At 68.7% G+C, this 27,916-nt stretch overlaps 1 protein-coding gene across 1 annotated transcript; it reads left to right on the top strand.

Annotated features, from left to right (window-relative positions):
- The first annotated feature begins 18 nt into the window (after positions 1-18).
- Positions 19-27,916, top strand: BAHCC1 (BAH domain and coiled-coil containing 1). Its single transcript, XM_068654780.1, is given in 28 exon segments — positions 19-293; positions 1,637-1,951; positions 9,864-10,043; positions 10,959-11,081; positions 11,567-13,291; positions 13,377-13,482; positions 13,607-13,815; positions 13,933-14,091; positions 14,569-14,759; positions 15,214-15,571; positions 15,657-16,373; positions 17,592-17,776; positions 17,867-18,003; positions 18,131-18,232; positions 18,885-19,002; positions 19,099-19,348; positions 19,548-19,712; positions 19,824-20,149; positions 20,398-20,505; positions 20,594-20,605; positions 20,607-20,848; positions 20,939-21,014; positions 21,804-21,912; positions 21,993-22,115; positions 22,203-22,376; positions 23,559-24,697; positions 25,878-26,114; positions 26,823-27,916. Coding segments are annotated over 27 exon segments (7,653 nt in total). The 5' UTR covers positions 19-293; positions 1,637-1,776; the 3' UTR covers positions 27,030-27,916.

The following is a 27,916-nucleotide window of genomic DNA, read 5'->3' as shown; positions in this document are numbered from 1 at the left end:
GGCCGGCGGGGCGCGAGCGCCGCGCGGCGGCCAATCAGGGGGCGCGCGCGCGGCACGCGCTTATTAGCATGCGGGGCGCGTCGCGCGGCGGAGTGCGCGGCGGGCGGGGAGGCGCGGCGGGGCCCCCGCTCCCTTTCTGCAGGCGCAGCCGGTGCATGGGCAGTGCGCGGGGGGACCGGCGGAGCTCCGCTGCTACCGCCACCACCGCCGTGCGCACCCCGGCGGGGCCGCCCCGCGCCGCTCCCTCTCTTCGCCGTTCCCCCCCCCCCCTCACCGCGCGGAACGCCCCTCCGGTGAGTGCCGGGCACTTGGGGCGCGGGCGGTTTTTTGTTTGCGCTGCTGCTCGCCGGGGCGGGAGGTTGGGGGGGGGGGGGAGAGAAAAAAAAGAGGGGGGGGTTGTGTGTGTGTGGGGGGGGATGGATGGTGCTGGGGGGGGGCCGAGCGGCTTTCAGCGATTTTTTTTTTTAATTTTATTATTTTTGCCCTTTTTTATATATTTTTTTTTCATTGCGTTATTTTGGATTTATTTTTTTTTCCGCCTTCCAAAAAAAAAAATAATAAAAATTGCGATTTTCTCCCTCGTGTTGATTTTATTTTGATTTTTTTTAAATTATAATTTCCCCGTTTATTTTTAATTTGAACCCCCCCCAAAAAAAATAAAAAAAATAAAAAATAATAAAAATAAAAACAAACAAACCTCTGCCCCCCCCCCAACCCCTCAACCTCCCTGTACACCCTGGGGGGGGGGGGGGCTGCGCTCTCAGCTCCTCTCCCCGCCGTGCTCGGGCCGGGGGCCGCCCGCGGACAATACCGCCCGGCGCCGGCCCCGGCTCGGCTCGGTGGCACCGGGAGGGGCCCCCGGGACCCCCCCCCGGGTTGAGCTCCGCGGTTCCGTTCCCCCTTTGTTCGCCCCGGCCCCGGAGGCGGCTACGGGCACCCCCCCGGATCGGGGCCCTCCGGCCCCGGTGCTGCCGAGAACAATGCCCCGGCGGGCCCGGAGCACCGGGCGGCCTCTCCGCCGGCTTTGTGCGGCCTCTCCGCCGGCCCGGAGAACCGAGCCCCGGTGGCGGAGGCCGGGGGGGAAAGGAAGGAAGGAGGCGAACGGGGGGGGGGGGGGAGACGGGAAACGGAGCCTGAGCGGCGGGGGGGGGGGAGAAAGAGGAGAGAGGCCGGGGCCCGAGCACCGGGGACCGTGGCGAGCACCGGGGGCCGTGCCCGGGACGCGGAGAGCGGCCGGGGCCCCGTGCGCCGGGCTGGGGGCGATGCCGGTGGCTGCGCACCGGGGGAACGGGGATTGCGGAGGGGAAACGAGCGGCAGGAAAACGGGAGGGGGGGAGGTGGGTCGGGAGCAGGGCACCGGGGGGGAGCGGGGGCCGAGGGACCGGGGCGGCCGCGCACCGGGAGCGGCGGCGGAACCGAGCGGGGAAACGGGGAGCGAGCATCGGGGGGGAGCGGGCGCACAGGGCTCGGTGGAACCGGGGGGGAAACCGGGGAACCGCGCACCGGGGGTGATGCAAAAAAAATTAAAAATAATAAAAATTAAAAAAATAAAAAAAAAAGCGGTGGTGGGAAACCGTGGGGGGGTTACCGGGGGTCTGGCCGTGCTCTCACACTCTGCTTTTTTTCCTCTCTCCAGGAGCGGAGGATGAGCCGGCAGCCCCGGCCCCGAGCGCGGCACGCCGCCCAGCCCGGCCCGCCGCGGCGCTGAGGATCACCGAGCAGCCCCCGGGCCCCCCCCCCCCCCCGGGTGGGCTTTTGCCCCCCCCGGCCCCCGGCATGGACGGCCGTGACTTCGCGCCCCCGCCGCGGCTGTTGGCGGAGCGGGGAGGCCTCGGGCACCGGCACGGCACGGGGCGCGTCTCGGGCTCGGCGCACAGCACCGTGCAGCCCCCCGGCCACTTCCAGCCCGCCAAGTTCTTCCCCGCGCCCATCTCCATGGCCACGCACTCAGGTCAGCGGCACCGGGTTTTGGGGGGGGCTGTTGGGGAGGGTCTGGGGGTCGCATCCTGCATGAGGGGCTCCGGGTGGCGGCACGGGGGTCGCTGGCACGGCGGCGTCTCCTGGGGACCCCCCCTCCAGTGCCAGCGCTGCTCCCCGCCGGGCCGAGGCGGTGCGCTCGGGGCGAACAACGGCGCCGTTATGCGCAGCAAAAAAAATAAAAATCAAAAAAATCCCCGTCCTGCACCCACAGCTCGGGGGGGGGACGGTTTTGCAGCTCCCACCTTCCCGTTACCGGCTGCAGCCGGTGCCCGGTACCGGAGCCGGGCTCGGTGCATCCTCGGTGCGGCCCCGCCGGCTGCCGCGGCTTTGTGTGTGCGGTGAGGAGCGCTCGGCCACGGCCGTGCGGGGCTGCAGGGGGGGCTGCAAAGCAAGGGGGGGGTCCCAGCGGGGTGCGTGGAGCGGGGCCGGGTTCGGGGAGCACGGAGCCGGGGCTGGATCCGTTGCTCAGCCGGTGCCGCCCGGGGCCTCCCGCTCCCCGCCGGCGTTTTTCTCTCCGTCGCACGGCGGCAGCGCCTTGATGAGCTGTGAATACTAATAAAATTATATCTGCTTTAATGGGATTACAATTAGTGCATGGATTAGGGCGGGGGGCACGGCCGGGCCGCGTCGGGTGCCGGGGGGGGGGCGGCTCGGGTTCCTGCGAGGAGATGGAAAACGGGGGGACACCGGGGTGCCGGGACGCAGCGCAGGATTGGGCCCACGACCGGGGCGGTTTCGCTTTGTGCCGATGGTTCCCGGGGGGGGGCAGCCCCTGGCTGGGTCCCCCCCCCCCCCCAGGCTGCCGTTAACCGGGAGGGGCTCCCCCGGCGGGGACGGAGCCGCACGGGTTCCCGCAGCTCGGCGGCCCCTCGCGCCCGCCGCCGGGGTCTGGGCGACACATGGGAGCCCGAAAGCAAAGGAGGCTGTTAAAATAACATGGATCGGGCTAAAAATACCCCTGCAGAAACTCGCCTTTTTTTTTTTTTTTAAAAAAAAAAAAAAAAAAAAAAGGAGAAGCCAAACCCAACAACAGAAAGAGCTAAAAATATTCCGGGCTTTGGCAGGGCCGCCGCAGCCGGAGACGTTCCCGGCGACCGCGCTCAGAGGCTCCCGCGCCTACGGGAACGGCGCTGGGGCAAAACCCGAACGGGGCCAGGACCCGGCGGCCGCGCCACGGGGCCGGGAGCCGTGCGGTGGTAATTACCGCCGATGATTGATAATTTTGATAATTACCCCGCCCAGCACCGGGAGCCAGCCCGCGGTTCGCCGGGCGGCGGCGGCGGGGCCGTACGGCACGCGGCCGCCCCGGGGCACGGCGCCGGCTCTTGGGGGGGTAGAGAGGGGGGGGGAGGCCCCCAGATCCCGCTCCCCAAATGGCTCCCGGCCGGACTACACCTCCCAGGAGCCTTTGCTGAGCGCTCGGGGCTTGGAAGTAGCCCTGAGAAAAAAAAGGAGATAAAAAATGTTTAGCTTGATTTTATTAAAGCCATAATTCAGGGCTGCGCAGTTATTACAAACAAATGCTTCGCTTTGCATCTGTTTTTGGCACCGGGACCATGCAAATGACGGCGCGAGACGGCGCTGGGGGCCCGAGCGCGGAGGAGCCGCGGCCCTGCCCGGTGCCGGGGGGGGGTTCGGGGGGGGCCCTGCCCCACTGCTGGAGGGGTCAGGAGGCACCGGGGCCCCCCTGCCCGGTGCCGCGCTCCGGGCGTGCCGCAGGGCAGGGAGCGGGGTTCCCGGCGTGCCTGCGGTGCCCCCCGTGCCGCAGCGGGGCGGGGGGGATTTTGGCGAGCCGGGGGGAGGCCGGAGGGTGGGAAACTCGGCCAAACAGGTTCTGCCGACTGCCGGCTTTACCCAGGGCCTCCATTTCTTGCCCTCCTGACGTTTTTACGGAGGAAAATATCGCTGAGAGCGCGCCGGGCTGTTTGTCACCGCGCCGAGCCCTCGGTGTGCCGCGATGGCTCGCGGCACCGGGGGGGGGCTCGCGGCGGCACGGCGCTGCACCAGGAGCCCCGGGGTGCTGCCGGTGCCGCTCCTGCTCTGCGGCACGGTGCCGGTGTGCGGCACGGTGCTGGTGTGCAGCCCGGCCGTGGCACGGTGCCGGTGCCGCCGTGCAGCCCGGAGGCTGCTCCCCGCTGGCGGCCGCTCTCGGCGCGCAGCTCCCCGCAGCTGTCCTCCTCCCTCGCTGGATTAAATTCCAGGCCGAGCGCTGCATTTTTTCACCCCGGCGTTGCTGGGGCAGGGCCGGGCCATAAAACAGGTGGGGCCTCGGGGGGGGGCTCCCGCTCGGCCTCGTGGCCTCCATCCCCGGGTTTGTTGGCAGGGGGGGTGGGGGACGTGGTGATCCCCATCCAGCCCCGGCGCTGGCGCCGCTGCACCTCGGCCACCGGCTCGGTGCTCGCGAAGGATTTAATCCGGGTGAGGGGCTGGGAGGCTGTGGCGGCGGCACGGCCGCGGTGCTCGGGCTCCTCCGCGGCTTGCCGGCCTCCCTGCAACGTGCGCCGAGTTTTTATTTAAAAAAAAAAAAAAAATGGGGGGGGAAAAAAAAAAAAAAAGTAGGTGTCAAAGTTAAAACAGATTTTGAGATTAACTTGTCTACTCCTTATTAGTGACACTTCTGCTGCAGATTACTGGGGGAGGGGGAGGCGGGAGGTGAACGCACATGTGTCAGGGAGAAAAAAAGCAGAATGCTGAGAAACCCAAATCTTGTGGAATTACAGCTGAGTGGTTTCATCTGTTCATTAGTTATTATTTGGAGCCGCGCGGAGCCGCGGCCGGGCGCGTGTGTGTGTGCCGGGGGAAGGCAGAGAGCCGCAGCACCGCCGCGCCGCGATCCCCCCAACGCGGGGGCGGCCGCACGGCCCCTTCCCTCCTTTGTCCTCCTGTGTTCAAGGCTGCGACCCCCAGCCCGTGGGTTGGGGGGCTCGGGGGGGGCCGGAGCTGGGCGGCCCTGGGGAGGGCCGTGTGGGTTGTGATGCCTCCGGGCTCCGCGGAGCTGCGGGGGCGAAGCACCGGTGCGCACGGGGGGCTTGGCACTGACCCCACCAGGAGGGGCTGTGGGGGGAGAGGGGATGGCAAAGGGGGTTGTGTGGGTGCCCCCCCCGATTTCCCCTTTGCTTCCTGGGCTCTTCAGCCCCGTCCCTGGCCCCGGAGCTGCCCCCGTGCAGCCGCTTGGTCTCCCCGCGCGGGGCCGGGCGCTGATGGCAGCGCTCCGTGACAGCCGAGCTGGTAATTATAGCAGAAAATAAAAATAGCAGGATTTGGCTACTCAGTGACTTTGCAAAGATTCACACGGGCTTTGAACTGCGGCCCCTCCCTCCCGCCCGCGATAGCGGGTAAATAAACACTCACCCAATAATCTCATTCTTGGAGTTCTTCTTTATCCGCTCCGTAAAACGAAACAGATGGGCACAGCGCTGCGCGCGCCTCCCGGCCCGGCCCCGCCGCACCGCCAGCACCCGGTCCCCAACGGGGTCCCCGCGGTGGGCACTGGGGTGTCCCGGTGCTGGAGGGGATCCCGGGGGGGGCACAGCACCGCAGCCCCTCGGGGTTTGCTCCTTTCCCCTCCCGTTGGGTGCACGGGGACCCCAAGTGTGCGCACGGGGCGAGGGCTGAAGGTGCGTTGAGGGTGCGGAGCTTTGCACGGGGCCGGGTGAGATTTGGGGACCCCGTGGGGCTGCGGGGCAAGGGACAGGGACCCCTGGGCCCTTTCTGGCTGCTCCACGGCCCCCGTCCTGTGCGGGGCCGGCGGCTGCTCCCAAAATGGCCTCTGGGCTGTGCAAGCTGCCTGTGGCGGGGGCGCACGGCGGCCGTGCGAGCAGGCGGCGCGGAGCGGCGTGCCCGGAGCGGCGTGCACCGGCTGCTGGCCGTGCAAGAGCCCCCGGCGGCCGTGCAAGAGCCCCCAGCGGTTGTGCAAAAGCCCCCAGCAGTCGTGCAAGAGCCCCCAGGGGCCGTGCAAGAGCCCCCAGCAGCCGTGCAAGGGGGCTGCGTGCAGAGCCGCAGGCGTCAGGCGCGCAAGGGGCACGCAGCGAGCCCCCGGCAGCGGCCACGCGAGCGGTGTGCGTGCAGCGGCCGTGTGCGAGCAGCGTGCAGCCAGCAGCGTGCAGCCAGCAGCGTGCAGGGTTTGCACGCGCGGCCCCGCTGCAGCCCCTGCTCCCCTTCCAGCCTCCCCTTTCCCTCTCCGTCAGCAGCCGACAGATTGCAAGTGGCACTTAGCGCGGAGAGCCGGGCTGGTGATTACCCATCGGATAACGTTTTAATTGTACTTCTGGCACTCTGTCAAGCTAATTTGAACTGCGTTTCAATATTACAGCATTTATTTAGTGCCATAACAATATGGATTAATCTTAAATTATAACACCGAGGAAATTATATTACACTTATTTCCTATTTGCCCAATGTTTAAAGGGGCCACGTTGGGTTAAAAAGCGCCGTGCGCCGAGGGGAGCGCGGCACGAGGCGTGCGGGGCCGGGAGGGAGCTGGGGGGGGTCCGGCAGCCCCAGCGCCTCCCCCGAGGGGGTTCCCGGGGCCGGGGGCCGCATCCTGCACCGTGCCTGGGAGGAACGGGACCGGAGGTGGCACATCCAGGGGAGCAGCTGGCGGACGTGAGGGGGGGAGGTTATTAACGACCGCGGATGTCGTTATTGTGCCGGGCTGAGGATGTGGTCGCGCCCAGGGCTGGGGGTCCCCGGGCAGGGCTGGGGGGGGGTCCGGGGGCTCTGCTGCGTCCTGGTCCCCGTTGTGTGCCGCCGCCTCCGTGCGCCCCGCGTGCCACCGGCTGCTGCCGGCCCGCGGTGCCAGGAGGGTCCCCGCCAGCTCCGGCGGCTCCGCGTGCGGCCTCGGCCCCGTTAGGAATGTTCCAGCCCCGAAATAGCCGAGGCAGTAACTCTACCCCGCGCCCCGCGCACGTCCCGGCCGCCCGCCTCCCCGCTCCTCCCGGGACAGCCCTGGGGACGGCCGTGGTGACGTGGGGACCCGTGCCTGGCCTGGGCCGCGTGCCCGAGCTTGGAGCAGGGACCGCGGCATCCCTGGGGGGCCATCGCCCCTCTTCCCAGCCCCCAGCTCTGGCTGCTCCGGGTCCCTGTTGCGCATCCATAGGGCGGGGGGAGCCTGGAGCTTAAAAAGGAGCCCCCAAATCGCGGGGGCACAGCAGGGGTTGGGAGCAGCGGGGCCGTGGGGCGCGGGAAGAGCCGGGGCCTTCCCGGAGAGGGAGGGAGGGAGGCAGGGAGGATGCTGCGTGGGAGCGGGGCCGGGGACCCCCTCCCTTTCCCGGCAGCGCTGCCTTGGTCGGGCGCCCGTGGCCCCGCGCCCCGCTCCGGGCGGGCGCCCAGAACGCAGCTCGGCCCGAGCAGATGTGGCCGGAGCGCTCCCGCGGCCCCGCTCGCCGCCGGGGGGAAACTTTCCGTCTTCCCAGCACATTCCCATCTGCGCTGGGCCCGGCGCGGGGGCGAAACGTGGCCCTGGGGGGGCTCACGCCCTGCTCTGCCCCGCAGCCCCCCCCCCGGTCCCACCGCTGCCCGTCACTGCGGTCGTCGCTGCCGTGACCCCGGTGGGTTTGGGGCCGGGGCTGCCCTGGCGAAAAGCCCCCGAGCTCCCCCCCCCCCCACATCCCACCCTGGGCTTCCCGGCCCCCGCGGTTTGGCAGGGGATCAGAACAAAACGCAGCTTCGCTTTTAACCCCTTCCTCCAGCCCTGCGCCTCCCTCCCACCCCATTTCGGGGAGCCCCGGGGTGCTGCGAGCGCCCACATCCACCCACACTGCCCCACCGCCTCCCGTGCCTCAGTTTCCCTTTCCAGGCCAGCTCAGCTCGGGGGGGAGCAGGACACGAGTGGCTGTGGGGCCGGCACGGATCCCACGTGGCCGTGTGGGAGCTCCCAGCACGGGCGCAGGCGATGACCGGTGGCGGAGCCCCGCGCTCCCCAAAGCACGGCTGCGGTCGGTCCCCTCCGTGCTGGCTCCCGGGGGGGGGATTTTCTGCCCGGCCGGGCCGTGCTGGAGCCGGGAGCGGTGCCCAGCGGGGCTGAGTCACGGCGCTGGCCCCCGGGTGCAGGGAGCAGGGCCAGGGAGTTCCCAGGCGGGCGCTGCCGAGGGGCTGCGGGGTCAGGATGGGTCCCATGGCACCGCGCCCTCCCCGGTGCCGTGTGCTCGGGGATGAGCTGAGTTGTGCACGGCCTCAGGACCCCCCCCCAAATCCTCTCCTGCTGGGGGGCCGCCTGCAGCCCGCAGCCCCCGCGGTGGGGGAGAGCCGGGGCCGTGGGAAGGGGGCGCGGAGCCGAGCTGGGGCCGGAGCGTGCGAGCTGCCGGGGCGAGCGTGCGTGCGGGCGTGCGAGCAGGGTGGGAACGGCGTGGGGGCCAGCAGCGTGCGCCTGGGGACCCGGCCGTGCCAGGGGGCGTGAGTCAGCGGCTGGGACGGGACGTGGGGGGAGAGGAGGGTGTGCGAGAGAGCAGCTTCGGGGCCAGCCGCTGCCCCGGGGCCGTGAGCGCACGGGTTTTGGTACAGCCCCGGTGCTCGGCTCCTTCTGGAAACCTCGGCTTCCTGCCGAGCTCACGCCTCCCGGCTCCGTGGGGGCACCCGGTGCCGGGGTCCCCCCCCTGCTCTGTTCTCCTGCACGGTGCCCGGGGGCGATGCCGGGTCCCGTCCCGCTCGGTGCCGGTTCCCAGGGTGCGGCCGTGCCCCCAACCCACGCGCGGCCCCGGTCCGGGTTCGGCCCCCGTGCCGGCCAGCGCAGGAAGAGAGCGAGCTGCCTGAAACCACATCCCCGACACTCATCCCAGAGGCATCCCGGCGGGATTAGCCGGGGAGCGTGGGCCGGCTTAGAGAGCAAAGCATCACTTCCTGCCCCGGCCGGGCGGCCGGCCAGCCCTGGGCTGTGCTGTGCCATGCCGAGCCGTGCCGAGCCGTGCCGAGCCGTGCCACGGAGGGGCCAGGCGGCCGCGGTCCCCGCCAGCCCACGTCGGCAAACACATGCAGGCGGGGAGCGAGGCCAAGCACCCCCCCCTGCTCCCACCCGGCCGCTGGCTACCGGCTGCGATGTTTCCACCATGATCTCACGGCTCAGCCTGCCCGGCCCTGCGGGGCGGGGGCGTCCCCGCTGGGGAGCTCCGTGCCCCTCTCCCCCCCTCCCCAGGTGCAGGGAAAGGCCGGGTGGGGGCTGCCCCCCTGCCCTTTGCGTCGTGTGCCCTCCCTTGTGGTGTTCTCCGTGCCCACGCGTGCACATTTGTGCACATTTGTGCACGGCACCCCCCTTGGCACGCTGGCCCCCGCAGGGCGTTGCTCCGGGAAGCCGCTGCCCGGGTCACAGCCGGCTGTCCCGATGTCCCCAGCCTCCTGCCACCGCCCCTGGGCACTGGCAGGGCTCCAGCTGCTGCAGCTGGCAGCTGCCCCTGCTGGCAGCGGGCTGGCCCGGCGTGCCCCGGCTGCATGGCATGGCACAGCGTGGCACAGCATGGCACAGCGTGGCACGGCACGGCACGGCACGGCATGGCACAGGTCCTGGAGCCACTCCGGGCAGCGGTGCGGGGAGGCACACGCGTGTGCAAAGCCTCCCATGTGCTGGCACACGTGTGTGCCCCCGACGTGCACACGGGGTCAGGGCAGGACACGGGAGCTCCCCGTGCGTCTCTGCTGCACCTCGCGCACCCCCAGGTGGGGCTGGGGGGGCCACGAGGGGCACGATCCCATGAGGTGTGCCTGTACCCGAGCGTGCACGTGCCCGTGGTGAGTGCGCACAAGCAGCGTGCACAAGAAGTGTGCTCAGGAAGCGCGTGCACGCCTGGCTGTGCACAAATGTGTGAGCGCATGGCGAGCGAGGGGGGCCGGGGGTGCGCGTGCGTGGCGGGGGCTGGGGGCTCCCCCTGACTCTCTCCTCTCCCCCCCCGCAGCAGGGAGCGGACTGATGGGGAGCGCGCCCGCCTCGTCCTTCATGGGGAGCTTCCTGAGCAGCAGCCTGGGCTCGGGGGCCCCCAGCCACCCCTCGGGCCCCGCCGCGTCCCCCCCGGAGCCGGCGTTCCGCGGGCCGCACTCTGGCACCTCCCAGATCTGGTTCTCGCACTCCCACGAAGGTGAGTGGGCGCTGGGGCAGGGCTGGGCAGGAGCCCCCCCCCCAGGGGAGGAGGGCCGGGTGTCGCGGCCGCCCCCACGGCATCGGGGTGGCCGGGCTGCGGGGGGGGGATGTCAACGGCACGCGGGTGGCCTCGGCACGCTGGTGGCGCATGGGGAGCTTCGGGGTGGCAGTGGGGTGGGCAGCGCATCCCACAGACCCCCCCCATCCCCAGCACGGGGGGGCACCCACGAGGATAAGGCTGAGCCCGCTGCAAAAAGGGTGCTGGGGGGGGGCTGTGCGGGGCTGCAGCCCCCGTTTGGGTCATGCTGCAGGGTGCGGGGTGTCCCCGGGGTGCCCTATTAACCAGACACCGCTTCCCCATCGCTTTGGGCTGTGGCAGGAGGGGGGGGGGCAGCCCCGGCAGTGCCCCCCCGGCACGCCGCCACCGTCCCCCTCCCCACCTGAGCGGGGGCCGACAGAGTTAAGGAGCGGGGCGGTGGTATTGGCGCGGGGCCCTGGCAGCCGGCCCAGCTGGTAGTTTGACCGGCTGCCAGTTGGCTCCCGGCGTGCCGGGGCCTGCGCGCCGCGCCGGGGGGGGGGGGGAGGACAGGGGGGGACGGGGGGGGACACGGGGACAGGCGGGGGGGGAACGGGCAGCGCACGCGGCTCCAGCAGCGCAGCGCTCGCTGCTGACGGGCGGCTCGCACGGCTGGGGAGCCCGGTGAGCGCTGTGCCGAGCCCCTCCAGCCCCCCCTCATAATTCATGGGGGTGCACTGGGGGGGCTCACAGCCCCGGCGTGGTGAGAGGAGGGCAGATATTGCATGGCCAGGAGGTGTGTGGCACACACAACGCGTGTGCGTGGTGTGATGGGGCGAGCAAGCCACTCAGTCCCGGCCCCCTGATTGCTGTGCGCCCCCCCCCCCCCCCCCATAGCCCCGGGGTACCCCCGCTTCTCCGGGAGCCTGGCGTCCACCTTCCTGCCCATGAGCCACCTGGACCACCACGGCAACAGCAACGTCCTCTACAGCCAGCACCGCTTCTACGAGAGCCAGAAAGGCAGGTACCAGGGCTGGCACCGCGCAGGGTGCCCGTGGTGGTGGTGGGGGGCACGTCCCCAGCGCTCCCGGGGGGGCAGAGGGGAGGCTGCCGGGCACGGCGGCGCTGCCGGGGGGCTCGGTGCCCGTCCTTGGTGCCCGTCCCCGGCGGTGGGTCCCCGGCACGAGGGGCTGGCGATGGAGCAGGTGCCGGGTCCCCGGGGATGGAGCGGGGTCGCGGGCACCCGGCCCAGCCGCCGCCGCTGTCGCTTTTCACAATATTGTGGCGGGCGCTTAATAGGGAACATTGTTTGGGTGGGAAATGGAGCTAATTAGCCCGTGCCTTCCCCCGCGCTCCTCCCCTCATTAGCGGGGAGCTGGCGCTTGGCACGGACGCGGCCCCGGGCGCCTCGAACGCGCGCGCCTTTGTTCGGGCACGGGGCTGGGAAGGGGGGTGCCGGGTGCGCCCTGGGGTGGGGGCTGACCCCGCATCGCCCTCCCCTCCAGATAACTTCTACCTGCGCAACCTGCCCGCCCAGCCCGCCCTGCTCTCCGCCGGCCACGGCTTCCCCGGCATCGCCCGCGCCGCCCCCGGCCCCCCCGCCGGCTCCTGCAGCCGGGAGCGCGATGCCGGCCCCCTGCCCAAGACCCCCAAGGACTACGACCGCTTCCTGGCGGCCAAGGAGAAGGCGAGCAAAGCGGAGGGCAAGGAGCGGCCGCCGGAGGACGACGCCAAGGAGAGGCACCGGGCGGTGCTGCCGGTGCCGCCCGAGGGGCACTGCAAAGAGGGGCTCCCCCCCCGGGCGGCGGGCGACGGGCGCCCCAAGCACCTCGCCTCCTGCCTGCTGGGTGCCAAGGGGCTGGAGGGCGAGGGCGGCCGCGCGGCGCTGCCCAGCTGTGCCGGCAGCGCCCTGCCCCGTGCCGGCCGCTGCGCCAAGGAGCCGTGCCGTGGAGAGAGGGAACCGGGAGCCCCCGAGGCTCCGCCGCCCTACGGCGAGTGCCTGGAGCGGCGGCAGATGCTGCACCACGCCGTCTCCTACGCCGTGCCCACCGGGCCGGCCCCGCTCGGCGCCGCCGCCGCCGCCGCCGCCGGTTCCTTCCCCTGCCTGCAGCTGCACGCCGGCCCCGACGTGCTGTGCCCGCTGCCGGACAAAGCCGGGAGGGAGCTGAAGCTGAGCGGGGCCACGTTCGTGCCTTCGGTGGGACACTTGGCGGATAAGAGCCGCTCCTTCCAAGTGGCGGCCGAGAGCTGCGGGCTGGAGCGCGCCGAGGGCAAGGAGCGGCACGGCGAGGTGGGCGCCGAGCCCCCCGCCGCCTACGGAGCCTCCTTCCACCACCACGCCAAGGCGGAGGGCAAAGCGGAGCGGCGGCTCGAGTGGGGCGGCCCCGGCGCCCGGCTGAAGGGGTTGGAGTACCTGGGGGGCGGCGGGGCGGCCGAGGGGCCCCCCTTCGCCGGCCTCGGCCCCCCGCCCCCCAAGGGCGGCCTGGAGAAGGGCTATTTCGAGGTGCCGCCGGCCCCGGACTGCTCCCGCGCCCCGCACGCCGACCCGCTGGGTGCCAAGGTGGGCCCGTCCTGCTGCACTTTAGAGAAGGGCCCCAAGGACCCCCCCGGGCAGACCCCGCAGAAGGTGGCGCGGATCCGGCACCAGCAGCACGGCGGCCCCGAGGCGGAGCCGGCCGGCGGCGGCCCCGAAGGCAAGCGGAAAGCTCTGGAGCTGAACTCCCTGGGCTACAACGGGCCCCCCCTGCCCCCCTGGGGCGTGCAGGGCCAGGGCCCCCCCATGGCCATGGCGGAGGAGAGGAAGGGCTCCTACCTGGACCCCTTCAGCACGAGTCTGCAGCAGGCTGCGTTGATGACTCAGGGCTCGGTGCTGAGCCAGGACATGCCGACCCCCCCGGACGAGGTCTCGGCCATGAAGAACCTTCTCAAGTACAGCAACCAAGCACTTATCGTGGGCCAGAAGGCTCCTTTCGTGGGGCTGGGCGGCATCAAGGGCAGCTGCGCCCACCAGGACGCCAAGTTCCCCCCGGGCAAGGGGCAGCAGGAGCTGGAGCGGCCGGATTGCGCCCGCAGCCGGGAGCACGAGCTGGGCCACGGCGAGGGCGAGGTGCGGCAGCCCCCCGTGGGCATCGCCGTGGCCGTGGCGCGGCAGAAGGACACGCTCAGCCGCCCCGAGCCCTCCTACGGCAGCGGCTCCGGCCGGCAGGGCCGGGTGGCCACCGGCATCAAAGGTAAGGGGGTGACGGGGGGCGGCGGGGGGGGTCTTGGGGTGCCGGCGGTGCCGCGCTCACCGCGCCGTCCTCTCGCCCCGCGCAGCCGGCACGGCACGGCCCATGCACGTCATCGACCTGGAGGCAGAGGAGGAGCGGGGCCGGCTCTGCGAGGAGCGCCTGGGGCTGCCGGGGAGAGAGCTCCTTCTCCAGTAAGTGCCGTGGTGGTGGTGGTTTTGGGGGGTGGGGGGGGGATGGATGTGCGTGGGGGGTCCCCGTCACCGTGCCGCCGCTTTGGGCACGTGGCGGTGCCCCACGCCGCCCCTCTCTCCGCAGGGACAACAAGGAGCTGGTGGAGTTCGCGCGGATGCACCCCTCGGGGGGGTGCCCCGGGGACCTCACCCCCCACCTGATGATCGCGGGGGGCTCCTCGCTGCCGGCGGGACAGCTCGGGGGGGACCCGGCCGCCCACGCGCACCCGGCGCACACGCACTGGCTGCCCCGCACCCGCAGCCCCTCCATCTGGATGGGGGGACACTCCTACGGTCGGTGCCGGCGGCGGGGGGGGGGGCTGCGGGAGCAGGGGGGGGCTTGTCCCCCCCTCCCCTCCCCGCCCCGGCGCTGACGGGCCCCCCCCTTCTTCCCCCTTTACCCCTCCCCAGGCATCGGCCACCCCGCGCTGCACCAGAACCTGCCGCCTGCCTTCCCCGCCTCCATGCCCAGCACCATGCAGCCCGTCTTCCCCCTCTCCCAGGAGCCCCCCGCCCAGCTCGTCATCCTGCCCACCGAGCCCCCCGCCCACGGCACCCCCCACACGCTGGGTGAGGCTGGAGGGGTGTTGGGGGGGCTGGCTGGGGGGGCACCCAGGGGTTGTCGTGCTGCTGGGGTGGGAAATGGGGGTCCCTGCAGGTGATGCTGATGGGGTGGTGGGGGAAGATGGGGTCTTGGGGGTGATGGGGTGCAGGGATGGGAGATGGGGGGGACCCTAAAGGTGATGCTGAGGGGGTAGGGGGAGATGTGGGGGGGGTCCCTACAGGTGGTGCTGAGTGTGCAGGGGGAGATGGGGGTTCCTTATAGGTGATGCTGAGGGGGTGGGAGGAGATGGGGGGGGCCCTATAGGTGGTGATAAGGGGGTGGGGGGGGAAAATGGGGTCCTGGGGGTGCTGGGGCGCAGGGATGTGAGACGGGGGGGGCCCTACAGGTGATGCTGATGGTGCTGGGGTGGGAGATGGGATAATGGGGGCTGCGGGGCGACCCCACCACGGGTCCCCTGCTGACCCCCCCCCTGCTGTCTACAGCCGACGTGATGGACCAGGCGTCGCTGTGGCCCCCCATGTACCCGGGCCGGGGTCCCGGCGCCCACCTGCAGCACACGGGGCAGCTGCCCGTGTACTCGCGCTCGCAGTTCCTGCGGCAGCAGGAGCTCTACGCCCTGCAGCAGCAGCGGGCGGCTCAGGCCCTCGAGATCCAGCGGCAGGCGCACGTCCAGGTGCCCACGGGGCTGGGGGTGGTGGTGGTGGGGGGCAGGACGGGGGGCTGGGATGAAAAGTGGGGGGCCGTGGGGCTGGGCTGGGGCTGTGGTGTGAGGTAATGGTGGGTGGGATGCGGGGTAGGGGGATATGGGGCTGGGTGGGGGTCAGGGGGATGTGGGGCAGGGGGATGGGGGACTGTGGGATATGGGGCTGGATGTGGGGCTGGGAGATGTGGGGCAGGGGGATGTGGGGCTGATTGTGGGGCTGGAAGGGGGGCAGAAGGATGCAGGGCAGTGGGATGGGGGGCAGGGGGATGTGGGGCTGGATTTGGGGCTGGATGGTGGGCACGGGGATACAGGGCAGGAGGATGCGGGGCAGGGGGATGGGGGGCAGTGGGATATGGGGCTGGATTTATGGCTGGGGCCGTGCTGTGGTGCTGCCGTGTGCCAACCCCGGTGTCCCCCCCCGCAGCGCAAGCCGGAGGAGCAGCCCCTGGAGCTGGAGGACGTGTGCCCCGAGAAGCCCCTCAAACCCTCCCACAAAGCAGTTGCCTTAAACCCCCCGGCCAAGGGCATGTCCTCGGCAGCCCCCGGCCCCCCCAAGCTGTCCCCTTGCTGCCACTCCCCGGCCCTGCGGCACCCGGCCAAGTGCCCCGTGGCTCTCCCCGCGGCCCCCTGCACTTTACCCGTCTGCCCCGCCGCCAGCTCCGCCGTGGCCCCCCGCTCCCCGGCCGACAGCCCCGTCCCCGTCCAGAGCAAGGGCAGCGACGGCGAGGACAAGCGCGGGGAGGGCCAGCCGCCCCGCGACTACCCCAAATCCCTGGAGCCAGGTAGGGTCGCGGCGGCGAGGAGGAGGAGGAGGGTGGATTTGGGGTGCTGGGGTCCCCCCGCTGAGCGTCACCCCCTTCCCCGCAGACCTGCCCCCGGGTTACAGCTACCCCGCGGCCACCATGGGCTTTTCGGAGGCGCACTCAGCCGAGCCCGCCGACCCCGACACGATGCACGCGGGCTCCCCCCCGGCTGAGCCCGAGCAGTCGCGGACCTTCAGCCCCGCCGAGGATGTGCTGAGGGAGCCCGGCCCCCCCGTGCGAGAGCCACCGGCCGGGGGGGCTGCAGCCGAGGGTCCCGGCGCGCTGCTGCACCGCCACCACCTCCTCCTCGCCCCGGGGCCGGCCCCGGCTGCGGTGGGCACCGAGGAGCCCTTTGGGGTGCGCCGGGAGGTGGCTCCGGCAGTGCTGGAGCAGAGCTCGGTGGAGCAGCAGCGCCCGGTGCCCGTGGTGGGGTCCTCGCCGCTGGTCCCCCCCTGCGGCGAGGAGGAGGAGGAGGACGAGGAAGAGGAGGAGGAGGAGGGCGACAGCGAAGGCTCAGGGCCGGAGGGCAGCTGTGACGAGGAGGAGGGCGATGGCCCCAGCCACGCGCCCAGCGGGCGGCAGGGCTGCCCGGGCGGGCTGGAGGCTCTCATCGCTGCCGGCATCGACCTGGGGGAGCTGCCGGCGCTGGGGTCCCCCGAGGAGCCCCCCCCGGCCCCCCCTTCACCCGCTCCCTGCGCCGCGGGGCTGCCCGGCATCGCGCTGCTCAGCGAGCTGGCCGACCTGGAGCTCCGCCGGCGCCGCTGCGACCTGGCCCTGGAAGGTGAGTGACCCCCGTGGCCCCCTCCCCGTGGTGCTCCCTGCCCCGTTGTCACACCCCTTGGTGCCCTCGGTGCGTGCAACACGGAGATGGTGCAGGGGGGGGGGCTGCACAATGCGCGCAGGGGCCGGGCTGGGCGGTGCACGTGTTGTGCAGCAGAGGGGGGGCTGCGTGCACACCGGCACCGCGGGGCACTGAGCACAGTCACAGCATGGGGCTGCATGCAGGGTGCTGATGCAGGGGCTGTGCACGTTTCCAGTGGATATTTGCAGCGCGTGCTTGCACTGCGTGCACGTCTGCACCGTGTCTTTGCAGCGCAGGGCTGGGTGCACGTCTGCACCGCACGCTTGCAGTGCAGGGCTGCGCGCGTTTGCACCGTTTATTTGCACTGCAGAGCTGTGCATGAGCGTGACGTGTGTGCAATGCCGAGCTGCAAGCATTCTGTGAGGTGCAGGTGCAATGCAGAGCTGTGCGTGTTGGTGTACAAGGCGCACTGCAGGGCTGTGCACGTTGGCACCCCGTATTTGCAGCGCAGGGCTGCAGGAACGCATGCACCGCGTGTCTGTGCGCGTTCGCAGCGCGGTGCCCGGCTGCAGGGCCCTGCTCGCAGCCCGGGGCCGTCTCCGGGGCTCTGCTCCAGCGCTGGCTCCAGGCAGGCGCCGGGATTCCCTCCCGGCTCGGCTTCCCCAGGGAATCCCGGGGGCCCCGGCAGGGAAGGCCCTGGCGCCTCCCCAGCACTGCCGCGGGCGGGCGCAGGGCCCCGCGTGCTCGCTGCTGCCGCTGGCCGAGCCCCGCTGCGTGCGGCGGTGCCGTGCGGGGGCCGAGGGGCCCCATTCCCTGGGGCCCCTCACCACAGCCCCCGCGGATGGGGCGCGTCACCGCGTCCCTCCCCGCCCCGGCCTTGGCTCTGCGCCCCGATGAGTTCAGCGCTGGCCACCGCGGCCCCGCGGCACCCTGGGGACCGTGGGCGTGCCACGCACGCAGCACCCTCTGTGCTGTCCCTGCGCCCCACGGGCACCCTGTGCGCTCTGCCCCATCTCGTGCAGCACCCCCAGCACGACCCCGCTGACCCCTTTTCACCCCAAATGGCCCCGGGGGTGCCCGGCCCCACCCGGGGGTGCTACTCATGTGTGCGTGCGCAGGGTCGTGGCGCAGGAGCAGCGGGGTTCAGGGGTGGTGCAGGGGTCCCGGGGTGCCCCCGCTGACCTCTGGTTTCGGCAGGGGAGGACGAGGACCTGCTGGCCTTCAACCTGCAGAACCTGGCCACGGTGGCGGCCGCCTGGTCGCTGGTGGAGGCGGCCAGCAGGGAGGGCAGCCCCCCGGCGCTCAGCCCCCTGCCCGCCTCGCCGCCGCCCCGCGCCCGCGTGCCTCGCCGCAAGTACACCTGGACGCCCAAAACCAAGGCCGTGAGTGTCCCCTTGTCCCCGTGCCACCGTGGCCAGTTAGGGGTCGAGCCGTGCCCGGTGCGAGCCGCCCGTCCCCATCCCCATCCCCAGGTGTGCCCCTTGAAGGCGGCCATCGAGCAGCTGAACACGCAGGAGGTGGAGGTGCGGATGCGGCTGGCCGAGCTGCAGCGGCGCTACAAGGAGAAGCAGCGCGAGCTGGTGAAGCTGCAGAGGCGGCACGACCACGAGTACGTCCCCGTCCTGCTTTGGGGGGGGCAGCGGGTTGGCCAGAGGGTGGGGGTCAGCGGTGCGCTGAGTTTGGGGCCGTGCTCAGCCCTCGGTCTCAGGCTGCCCCCGGTCTTGCCGCGGCTGCAGGCGCGACGAGAGCTCGCGGAGCCCGGCACGGCGCGGGCCGGGGCGGCCGAGGAAGCGCAAGCACTCCAGCACGCTGGGCAGGGCCGAGAGCCGCAAGGTCAAGTGAGTGACCGGGGGGCGCGTGCCCGCCCGTCCCCGTGCCGGGGGTAGGGGTAAGGGGGGGAGAGATTTGGGGGTGGCAGGGCCGCGTCCCCGGTGCTGCGGTGGCTGCGGGGGGCTCCGTCCCAGGGCTGCCCCCCCCTCCCTGCCCGGCCGCGGGAGCAGCGTTGCATAAAAGCCTCTTTATCCGCGCTGTATAAAGTCATTGGTCACGCTGCAGTGGTGTTCATTGCTGCTGGCGCTTTATTATTATCCATTAGCCGCCCGGCGCAGTCGTTTTCACACTCACGGGCCCTGTATAATTGTCCTTCTCTGCTACAAATTGCCTCTCCCGACAGGCCCATTTGCATAAATCCTCCGAGCTAGTCCAAACACGATTGGAGTTGTGTGTGTGCGCGCGCGGCATCAGGCCCGATGATTTGGTAATAATAGTTAAATCTGCACTAAATGGTTCCTTCAATTAAGACAGAGAGGAGGAAAAAAAAAAAAAAAAAGAAAAAAAAATTAATCTCTAGGTTTTATGTCACAAAACATTAGCGAGCGAGTGAAGGTTACAAGGGAAAAAAAATAAAATAATTAAAAAGAGGGGAGATGGAGGGGGGGGGGGTGCAGCCGGGAGCAGCCCCGCGCCGTGCCCACGCCGCGCTCCCCGCAGGGCGGTGAAGAGCAGCCTGTCCCTGCTGTGCGCCGGGCTGCGTGCCGAGCCCCAACCCAAAAAGAAACGGAGCAAACTGGCCCAGGAGGCGTACGGAGGCATCAAGGGCCCCCCTTCGGTGAGTGCTGCCCCCTCCTCGGGTGGCCTTGGGGTTGGGGTTGGGGTTGGGGTTGGGGGGTTGGCTCCTTGGTGACCCTCTCCGTGCCCCCCCCAGGACAAGGTGCGGTGCAAGAAGAGCGGCTCGCAGAGCAAGCTGTCCTGCAAGGTGGCCCACAAAGTGTCGCAGCTGAAGCAGAAGGTGAAGAGCAAGGGGCTCCCCGCCGGCATCAGCCCCTTCCGACGGAAAGACCCCAACCCCGGGGGCCGCATCCAGAAGAAGCTGTCCCGCGCCAAGAGCTCCAAGGGCGGCGCCGCCAAGTACCAGCCGCAGGACCCCGACCCCCGCGAGCCCCCCGGGTTCAAAGGCAAGGCTGGCACGGGGCTGGGGGGGCCAGGATAGGGCCGGGGGGGGGGCTACAGCGATGGGAGGATGCTGTAATGGGGGGCTGCAGTGTGGGGGGATGCGCAATGGGGGGATGCTGCAGGGGGGCTGCGCAAACGGCTCGGGAGCAGCTCGTGCCTGGGGGACCCCCGGGACCACTCAGCTGTGCCCCCCCCTCGCAGATGGGCACGATGAGGATTCGGATAGCGAGGACGCTGACGACGAGCCGGGCTTGGCCCTGCTGCCCTCGGTGCCCGTGGCCGTGCTGGGCCCCTCGCCCTCCTCCGTGGTGAAGATGGAAGCCAACGAGAAGGCGAAGAAGAAGAAGGAAAGGCAGGGGCTGCTCGGTAAGGGGCTCCCCCCGAGGGAAGGGTGGCGTTGGGGGCTCCCCGGCACAAATTATGGGGGCTGCTCCGTGTGCCCGCGGGGCTCTGAGCCCCTCCGTGTCCCCCCCACAGGTCCCTGCCGCCTCGGCAGCCCCGAGGGCGAGGTGAAGATCAAGCGGCGGCCGGTGAAGCCGGGAGCTGGCAAGTTGGAGAAGGTCCCGGCACGGAGGAAGGCGGGCGGCTGCGAGGAGGGGGGCAAGAAAAAGCTGAAGGCGAAACCCAAGGAGAGCCTCAGGGCGCCGGCCCCGAGCGGCCCCAGCGCCCCGACCCCCCCCAACAGCCTCTTTGGGGGCGCAGACCCCCGGCACTTTGGGGCGCGGGACGACGGCGCCCGCCTGGCCAGCGAGAGGCTCAAGAAGGCGACGCGCAAGAGCAAGGTGCTGCAGTCGGCCCTGAGGGTGAGTGCGGGATGGGGGGGTCCGGGGGGGTCGTGGGGTGCCAGGGGGTTGGGGTGATGGAGGGGTTGGGGGTGCCAAAGGGACCCCGGGGTGCAGGGGATGGGTGCGGGGCTTGCGGAGGATGAGGGTGATGGTGAGGGTTGGGGGGTGCTGGTGGGAATAGGGGGCTGGGGGTGTTGTAGGATTGGGGGGGGGCAGGGGGATAAGCCCCCAAAAATGGGTCCAAGCCCTCTTTCCCCACACCGCAGCGGAAGAACGGGGCGCTCTCGCTGGCCCTCTCGCCCCGGAGCGCCAAGACCATCCTGAGCAAGGGCAAGAAGCTGGCCAAGGTGAAGAGCAAAGTGGCCACCAAGCAGGTGAGCGATGAGCCCCCCCCCCCCCAAAATATCCCCCCTCCCACCAAGACCCCCCCCCAATCCCCACCCTGAGCTCCCTGTCCCGCAGTGCAAGGGCCGGGGCGGTCAGCAAGCTGCTGGAGAGCTTCACGGTGGAGGACGACTTCGACTTCGACGACAACAGCAGCTTTTCGGAGGAGGAGGAGGACGCGGGGGGGGGCTGCGTGGGGGGGCGCCGCTCCCCCCTGCCCCACACGTGCTCCATCCAGAAGGAGGATCTGCGGGACGGGCTGCACATCCTCATCCCCAAGGAGGACAGCCTGCTCTACGCCGGCAGCGTCCGCACCATCCAGCCCCCCGATATGTGAGTGGGGTCGGGGGGGGGCGCATGGGGTCGTGGGGGGGTGCTGGGGGGCGCGGGGTAGGGGTTGAGCCCCTCCGCCTGTCCCTGCAGCTACAGCATCATCATCGAGGGTGAGAGGGGGAACCGGCAGCGCATCTACTCGCAGGAGCAGCTGCTGCAGGAGGCGGTGAGCAGGGGGTGGGGATGGGATGGGGTGGGGATATGGGATGGGGATGGGATAGGGATATGGGATGGGATGGGGATGGGGATATGGGATGGGATGGGGATGGATAGGGACAGGGATGGTGATGGGATGGGATGGGATGGGATGGGATGGGATGGGATGGGGATATGGGATTGGGATGGAGACATGGGTAGGGTCAAGATGGGATGGGACAGGATGGAATTGGGATGTGGATAGGGGTGGAATGGGACAGGACGGGATGGGGATGTGGACAGGGACAGGGACTAGACTAGACTAGGGTAGGGTAGAGTATAGTAGAGTAGAGTAAGAGTAGAGTAAGATTAGAGTAGAGTAGAGTAAGAGTAGAGTAGAGTAAGAGTAGAGTAAGATTAGAGTAGAGTAAGAGTAGAGTAGAGTAAGATTAGAGTAGAGTAGAGTAGAGTAGAGTAGAGTAGAGTAAGAGTAGAGTAGAGTAGAGTAAGAGTAGAGTAGAGTAAGAGTAGAGTAAGAGTAGAGTAGAGTAAGAGTAGAGTAGAGTAGAGTAGAGTAGAGTAGAGTAGAGTAGAGTAGAGTAGAGTAGAGTAGAGTAGAGTAGAGTAGAGTAGAGTAATTCATGTGGAAGGCACCTTCAACAATCATCCTTATCCAATTGGTGATGTTTTCAGGTGCAACCAAAAGTTAAAGGGATGGGGATGGGGACAGGGACAGGGACAGGGACAGGGACAGGGACAAGGGATGGGGCCGGGGCTGGGGCCAAGGAGGGGACGGTGCCAGCCGGGTGTTTCTGGGCAGGTGCTGGACGTGCGGCCGCAGTCGAGGCGCAGTTTGCCGCCCGGCACCCGCGTCTGCGCCTACTGGAGCCAGAAGTCGCGGTGCCTCTACCCGGGGAACGTGGTGCGAGGTGAGGGGCGGCGGGGGCGGCGGCGGGGGGGCTGCGGGCTCCCGGCCATGCCCCAGCCCCACGCCCTGCCCGTGCCGCAGGCTCCTCCAGCGACGAGGAGGAGGACGACCCCGAGGCGGTGATGGTGGAGTTCGACGACGGGGACACGGGGCACATCGCCGTCTCCAACATCCGCCTGCTGCCCCCCGACTTCAAGATCCAGTGTGAGTGGGGCGGGGATGGGGGCGGCACGGGGGGGGTCTGGGGGTGGTCAGGATGGTGCTGACCCCCCCCCTTGGCTCTACCCGCAGGCACGGAGCCGTCCCCGGCGCTGCTGGTCTCCAGCTCGTGCCGGAGGACGAAGCGGTCGTGCGGCGACGTGGCCCCCCCCGGAGAGCTGCCCCCCAGCCTCTGCACGGAGCGGCACGACGGCCCCGAGACCCCCAAGAACTCAGGCAAGAAGGCGGCCGGCAAGGAGAAAAGTGGTACGTGGGGGGGTTGGAGAGACACCCGACGGCAGGACGCTGCACCGAGGGGGGTGGCACCGGCAGCGAGAGGGGTGGGGGATGAAGGGATGGGGGCAAGGGTGCAGGAAGGGATTTGGGGAGGGATATGGGGAAGGATTTGGGGAAGGATGTGGGGAAGGATGCAGGAAGGGATTTGGGGAGGGATGTGGGAAAGGATTTGGGGAAGGATGTGGGGAAGGATGCAGGAAGGGATTTGGGGAGGGATGTGGGAAGGGATTTGGGGGGGGATATGGGGAAGGATTTGGGGAGGGATGTGGGGAAGGATGCAGGAAGGGATATGGGGGAGGATTTGGGGAAGGATGCAGGAAAGGATTTGGGGAGGGACTTGGGGAAGGATTTGGGGAAAGATGTGGGGAAGGATGCAGAAAAGTATTTGGGGAAGGATTTGGGGAAGGATGCAGGAAAGGATTTGGGGAGGGACATGGGGAAGGATTTGGGGAAGGATGCAGGAAGGGATTTGGGGAAAGGATTTGGGGAAGGATTTGGGGAAGGATGCAGGAAGGGATTTGGGGAGGGATGTGGGAAAGGATTTGGGAAAGGATTTGGGAAAGGAAGCAGGGAAGGATGTGGGGAAGGATTTGGGGAGGGATATGGGGAAGGATTTGGGGAAGGATGCAGGAAGGGATTTGGGGAGGGACATGGGGAAGGATGTGGGGAAGGATGCAGGAAGGGATTTGGGGAGGGACATGGGAAGGATTTGGGGAAGGATGCAGGAGAGGATTTGGGGAGGGACATGGGAAAGGATGCAGGAAGGGACGTGGGGAAGGATTTGGGGAAGGAAGCAGGGAAGGATGCAGGCACGGGGCTGGACCGTGGGGTGTTGGAGCTGGCGGGATGCAGGGAGAGGGCACGGAGGAAGGGTGCAGGGATGCAGGACCAGGAGGACAGGAGGAGGGATTTGGGCATGGGGGGGGGATGCAGGGATGCGGGGAGGGCAGGAGGCAGGGACGTGGGCAGGGAGAGGGGCGCAGGGAGGACGCAGCACGGGTACATGGGGACACGTGCATGGAGAGGGGATGGAGGGGACACAGAGGGAAGCAGGGACGAGGGCGCACAGCGGGGACGCAGCGGGGTCAGCAGCGTGCTCCTGGGCTCCGCCAGCCCCCCCCAGCCCCCCTCCTGACCCCCTTTTCCCCCCAGGCAAAGCCGCGGAGGTGCTGTCGGGCGGGAAGGCGCCGGTGCTGAGCGACCCGTTCGTGGGGCGGCGCGGGGGGCCGCTGCTCAGCTGGTCGGCGGTGGCGCAGACGAAGAGGAAGGCGGCGAGCAAGGGCACGGCCGTGCTGCAGAACCTCTTCCAGGTGAACGGCAGCGCCAAGAAGCTGCGGGCCAAAGAGGCGCTCTTCCCCGTGCACCACCACGTCGCCGCCCCCGTCTTCGGCAACGGCTTCGGGGCCGACTCCTTCAGCCGCATCGCCAGCTCCTACGCCTCCTTCGGGGCCGGGGCTGGGCTGGTGCTGCCGGCTGCCCAAAAACTCCTGCGCTCCAAAAAGGCCGAGCGGCTGGAGGCAGAAGTGGGCAAAGGCGGCCGGAGAAAGGCGGGCAGTGAGTACCTGGTCAAGCTGGACCACGAAGGGGTGACGTCCCCCAAGAACAAGAACTGCAAGGCCCTGCTGCTGGGTGAGAAGGACTTTGGGGCCAAGCTGGAGCGGCCCCTGGCCAGCCACGGCTATGCCCACGCGGCCCTGGCGGGCAAGGATAGGAAGGGGCGGGCGCCCGTGCACCAGCTGCCCATGGGGCTGGCGCTGCGGAAATACTCGGGCCAGGCCGAGTTCACCCTGAACTGCGACAGCGACTGCCACAGCTCCTACTCGGACATGGACGAGGACGAGGAGGCGGGCGGGCTGGGCGCCGACGTGCCCTCGCGCTTTATGACCCGCCTCTCGGTTTCCTCCTCTTCCTCGGGCTCTTCCACCTCCTCCAGCTCCGGCTCCGTCTCCACCTCCAGCCTCTGCTCCTCCGACAACGAGGATTCGTCCTACAGCTCCGAGGACGAGGACTCCACGCTGCTGCTCCAGACCTGCCTCTCGCACCCGGTGCCGGCGCTGCTGGCGCAGCCGGAGGCGCTGCGCTCCAAGAGCGGCGCCCCGCAGCGCTGCTTCCTCACCAAGGCCGCCGCCGCCGGCCCCAAAGCCAAGCTCAAGCGCAAGGAGGCCCTCAGCTTCTCCAAAGCCAAAGAGTTCTCCCGGAGGCAGCGCCTGCCCTCGGTGGAAAACCGGCCAAAGATCTCCGCCTTCCTGCCCGCGCGCCAGCTCTGGAGGTGGTCCGGGAACCCCACGCAGGTACCTGTGAGATGGGGGGACCTGGCACGGGGCACGGGGCTGGGGGATGGATATGGGGGGTATGGGGTGGGAGGTGGGATCCGTGGGTGCAGGGGAGGGTGCTTGGGGGCATGGGGCAGGATCCAGGCGTGCAGGGTGCATGGGGTAGGGCATGAAGGATGGACATGGGGCATGGGGCATGGGGCATGGGGCAGGGATCCATGGGGGCAGGGTGCATGGAGTAGGGCATGAGGCAGGATATGGGTGCAGGGGAGGGTGCTTGGGGGCATGGGGCAGGATCCGGGGATGCAGGGTGCGTGGGGTGTGGGGTAGGGCATGAAGGATGGATGCAGGGCATGGGGCAGAGATCCATGGGGGCAGGGTGCATGGGGTGCATGGGGTATGGGGTAGGATATGAGGCAGAACCCATGGGTGCAACGCAGGGTGCATGGGGTAGGATCTGGGGATGCAGGGTGCGTGGGGAACAGGGTAGGGCATGAAGGATGGGTGCAGGGCATGGGGCATGGGGCAGGGACCCATGGATGCAGGGTGCATGGAGTAGGGCATGAAAGATGGATATGGGGCATGGGGCAGGATCTGTGGGTGCAGGGTGCATGGGGTATGGGGTAGGACATGAAGGATGGACGCAGACCATGGTGCATGGTGCATGGAACAGGATCCATGGGTGCAGGGTGCATGGGGTGCATGGGGTATGGGGTAGGATATGAGGCAGAACCCATGGGTGCAAGGCAGGGTGCATGGGGCAGGATCTGTGGGTGCAGAGTGTGCGGGGAACGGGGTAGGGCACGAAGGATGGGTGCAGGGCAGGGTGCATGGTGCAGGGTGCATCATGCATGGGGCAGGATCCATGGGGTGCAGGGTGCAGGGCGCATAGAGTAGGGCATGAGGCAGGATATGGGTGCAGGGCAGGGTGCTTGGGGCACGATCCATGGGGTGCAGGGTGCGTGGAGCATGGGGTAGGGCATGAAGGAGGGATGCAGGGCAGGGTGCATGGCACATGGTGCAGGTTGCAGGACACACGGGTTGGGAACTTGCATCCACATAGGGTGTAGGGTGGCACAGAGCAGGGTGCGCACGGAGCACAGTCCTTGGGTGCACGGGACAGGGTGCCATGTGCTTGGCACTGGGCATGGGGCCGGGGTCCCCGCGCCACCCCTGACCCCGTTCTCCCTCCCCACAGCGGCGGGGCATGAAGGGGAAGGCGCGGAAGCTGTTCTATAAGGCCATCGTGCGGGGCAAGGAGACGCTGCGCATCGGGGACTGCGCCGTCTTCCTCTCGGCCGGGCGGCCCAACCTGCCCTACATCGGGCGCATCGAGAGCATGTGGGAGTCGTGGGGCAGCAACATGGTGGTGAAGGTCAAGTGGTTCTACCACCCCGAGGAGACCAAGCTGGGCAAGCGCCAGAGCGACGGCAAGGTGAGGGGGGGGTGGGGATGGGGATAGGGATTGGGATGGGATGGGCACGATGGGATGGGTTTGGGAAAGGGATTGGGGCTGGGATGGGATGAGGATGTAAATAGGGATTGGGATGGGATGGGATGGGATGGGATGGGATGGGATGGGTATGAAAACAGGGATGGGGATGGGATGGGGATGGGGACAGGGATGGGAATAGGGATGGGAATGGGGATGGGATGGGAATGGGAATGGGGATGGTGATGGGGGTGGATGGGGACAAGGATGGGGATGGAAATAGGGATGGGGATAAGAATGGGATTGGGACGGGATGGGATGGGATGGGATGGGATGGGATGGGATGGGATGGGATGGGATGGGATGGGATGGGATGGGATGGGGATGGAAACAGGGATGGGGATGGGACAGGGTTAGGATTGGGGATGGGATGGGGACAGGGATAGGGATGGGGATGGGAATGCAGATGGGATGGGAATGGGAATGGGGACGGTGATGGGGATGGATGGGGACAAGGATGGGGATAGGGATAGGGATGGGGATGGGAACGCAGATGGGATGGGAATGGGAATGGGGACGGTGATGGGGACAAGGATGGGGATAGGGATGGGATGGGATGGGATGGGGATGGGATGGGGTTAGGAATGGGAATGCGGACGGGATGTGGACGGGGCCAGGACCACACGTTGACACCGTGCCGTTCCCATGCAGAACGCCCTGTACCAATCGTGCCACGAGGACGAGAACGACGTGCAGACCATCTCCCACAAGTGCCAGGTGGTTGGCCGCGAGCACTACGAGCAGATGACCCGCAGCAGAAAATACCAGGACCGCCAGGACCTCTACTACCTGGCGGGCACCTACGACCCCACCACGGGGCGCCTGGTGACCGCCGACGGGGTCCCCATCCTCTGCTGACCCACGGGGGGGGGGGGACGGAGATGGGGACGGGCAGCCCCCCCCCATGCGCCCCCCACCCTACGCCGCGGGACCCCCCCCCCCCTTCCCGGTCATTATGCAAAAGCCCGGGGCTGGGGTTTTGGGGGGGGGGGTGGTTGGGGGGTTGGGGGGGGGCGCTACGGGGTGTTTTGGGGGGGTTGTGGGGGGGGCGCCCCCGTACAAGCCATACTTTCCCTAGTACCTCTGACTGTTTGCCAGCAGGTAAAGCAGAAATCAGTGTGTTGTTCTATTTATTTTGCGTGTAAATATTGTATTTCTCGCCGGGAAGTTTTAACGGAAAAAAAAAAGGAGAAAAAAGGAAAAAGGAAAAAAAAAAAAGAAAAAAAAAGGCGAAACACCAACAGGCGACGAGGACGGAAAAACAAAACAAAAACAAAAATTAAAAAAAAAAATAATAAAATAATAATAATATGGGGAGGGGGTCGGGGGGTTTGGGGGGGCGTGGGGGGGGTTTGGGGTGGGGGGGGGGGGCGCGTTTCCGTTTCATGCACTGTTTCCCCCCAGCCTGGCTGGGACGAGGACAGCGGGGAGCTCTGTACAGGGGGGCCGCGGCGGGCAGGGTGGGGGGCTCGGGGGGTTGGGGGCTCAGGGGGGGTCCCAACTCTGCCCCCCCCCCCCCTTTTTTTTTTTCCTCGTCCCGGTGCAATAGCGGGGGGGTCGGGGTGGCGGCGGACGCTGGCCCGTCCCCCGCCGAGCCCTGCCCGCCGCGACCCCCGCTGCCCCCCCCCCCCCCCCCCCCCGCGCTGTAAATGTGTACAGGCAATGGGGGGGGGGGGGGGCTTTTCCAGTGTAAACACTAAAAAAAAAAAAAAAAAAAAAAAAGGAGAAAAAAAAAATAACAAAAA

Source organism: Anas acuta, chromosome 18 (assembly GCF_963932015.1).
Source record: "Anas acuta chromosome 18, bAnaAcu1.1, whole genome shotgun sequence".
In the NCBI taxonomy this organism is placed as follows: Eukaryota; Metazoa; Chordata; class Aves; order Anseriformes; family Anatidae; genus Anas; species Anas acuta.
Note: the sequence above shows the minus strand (reverse complement) of the source record. Positions and strands in the feature narration are given on the sequence as shown.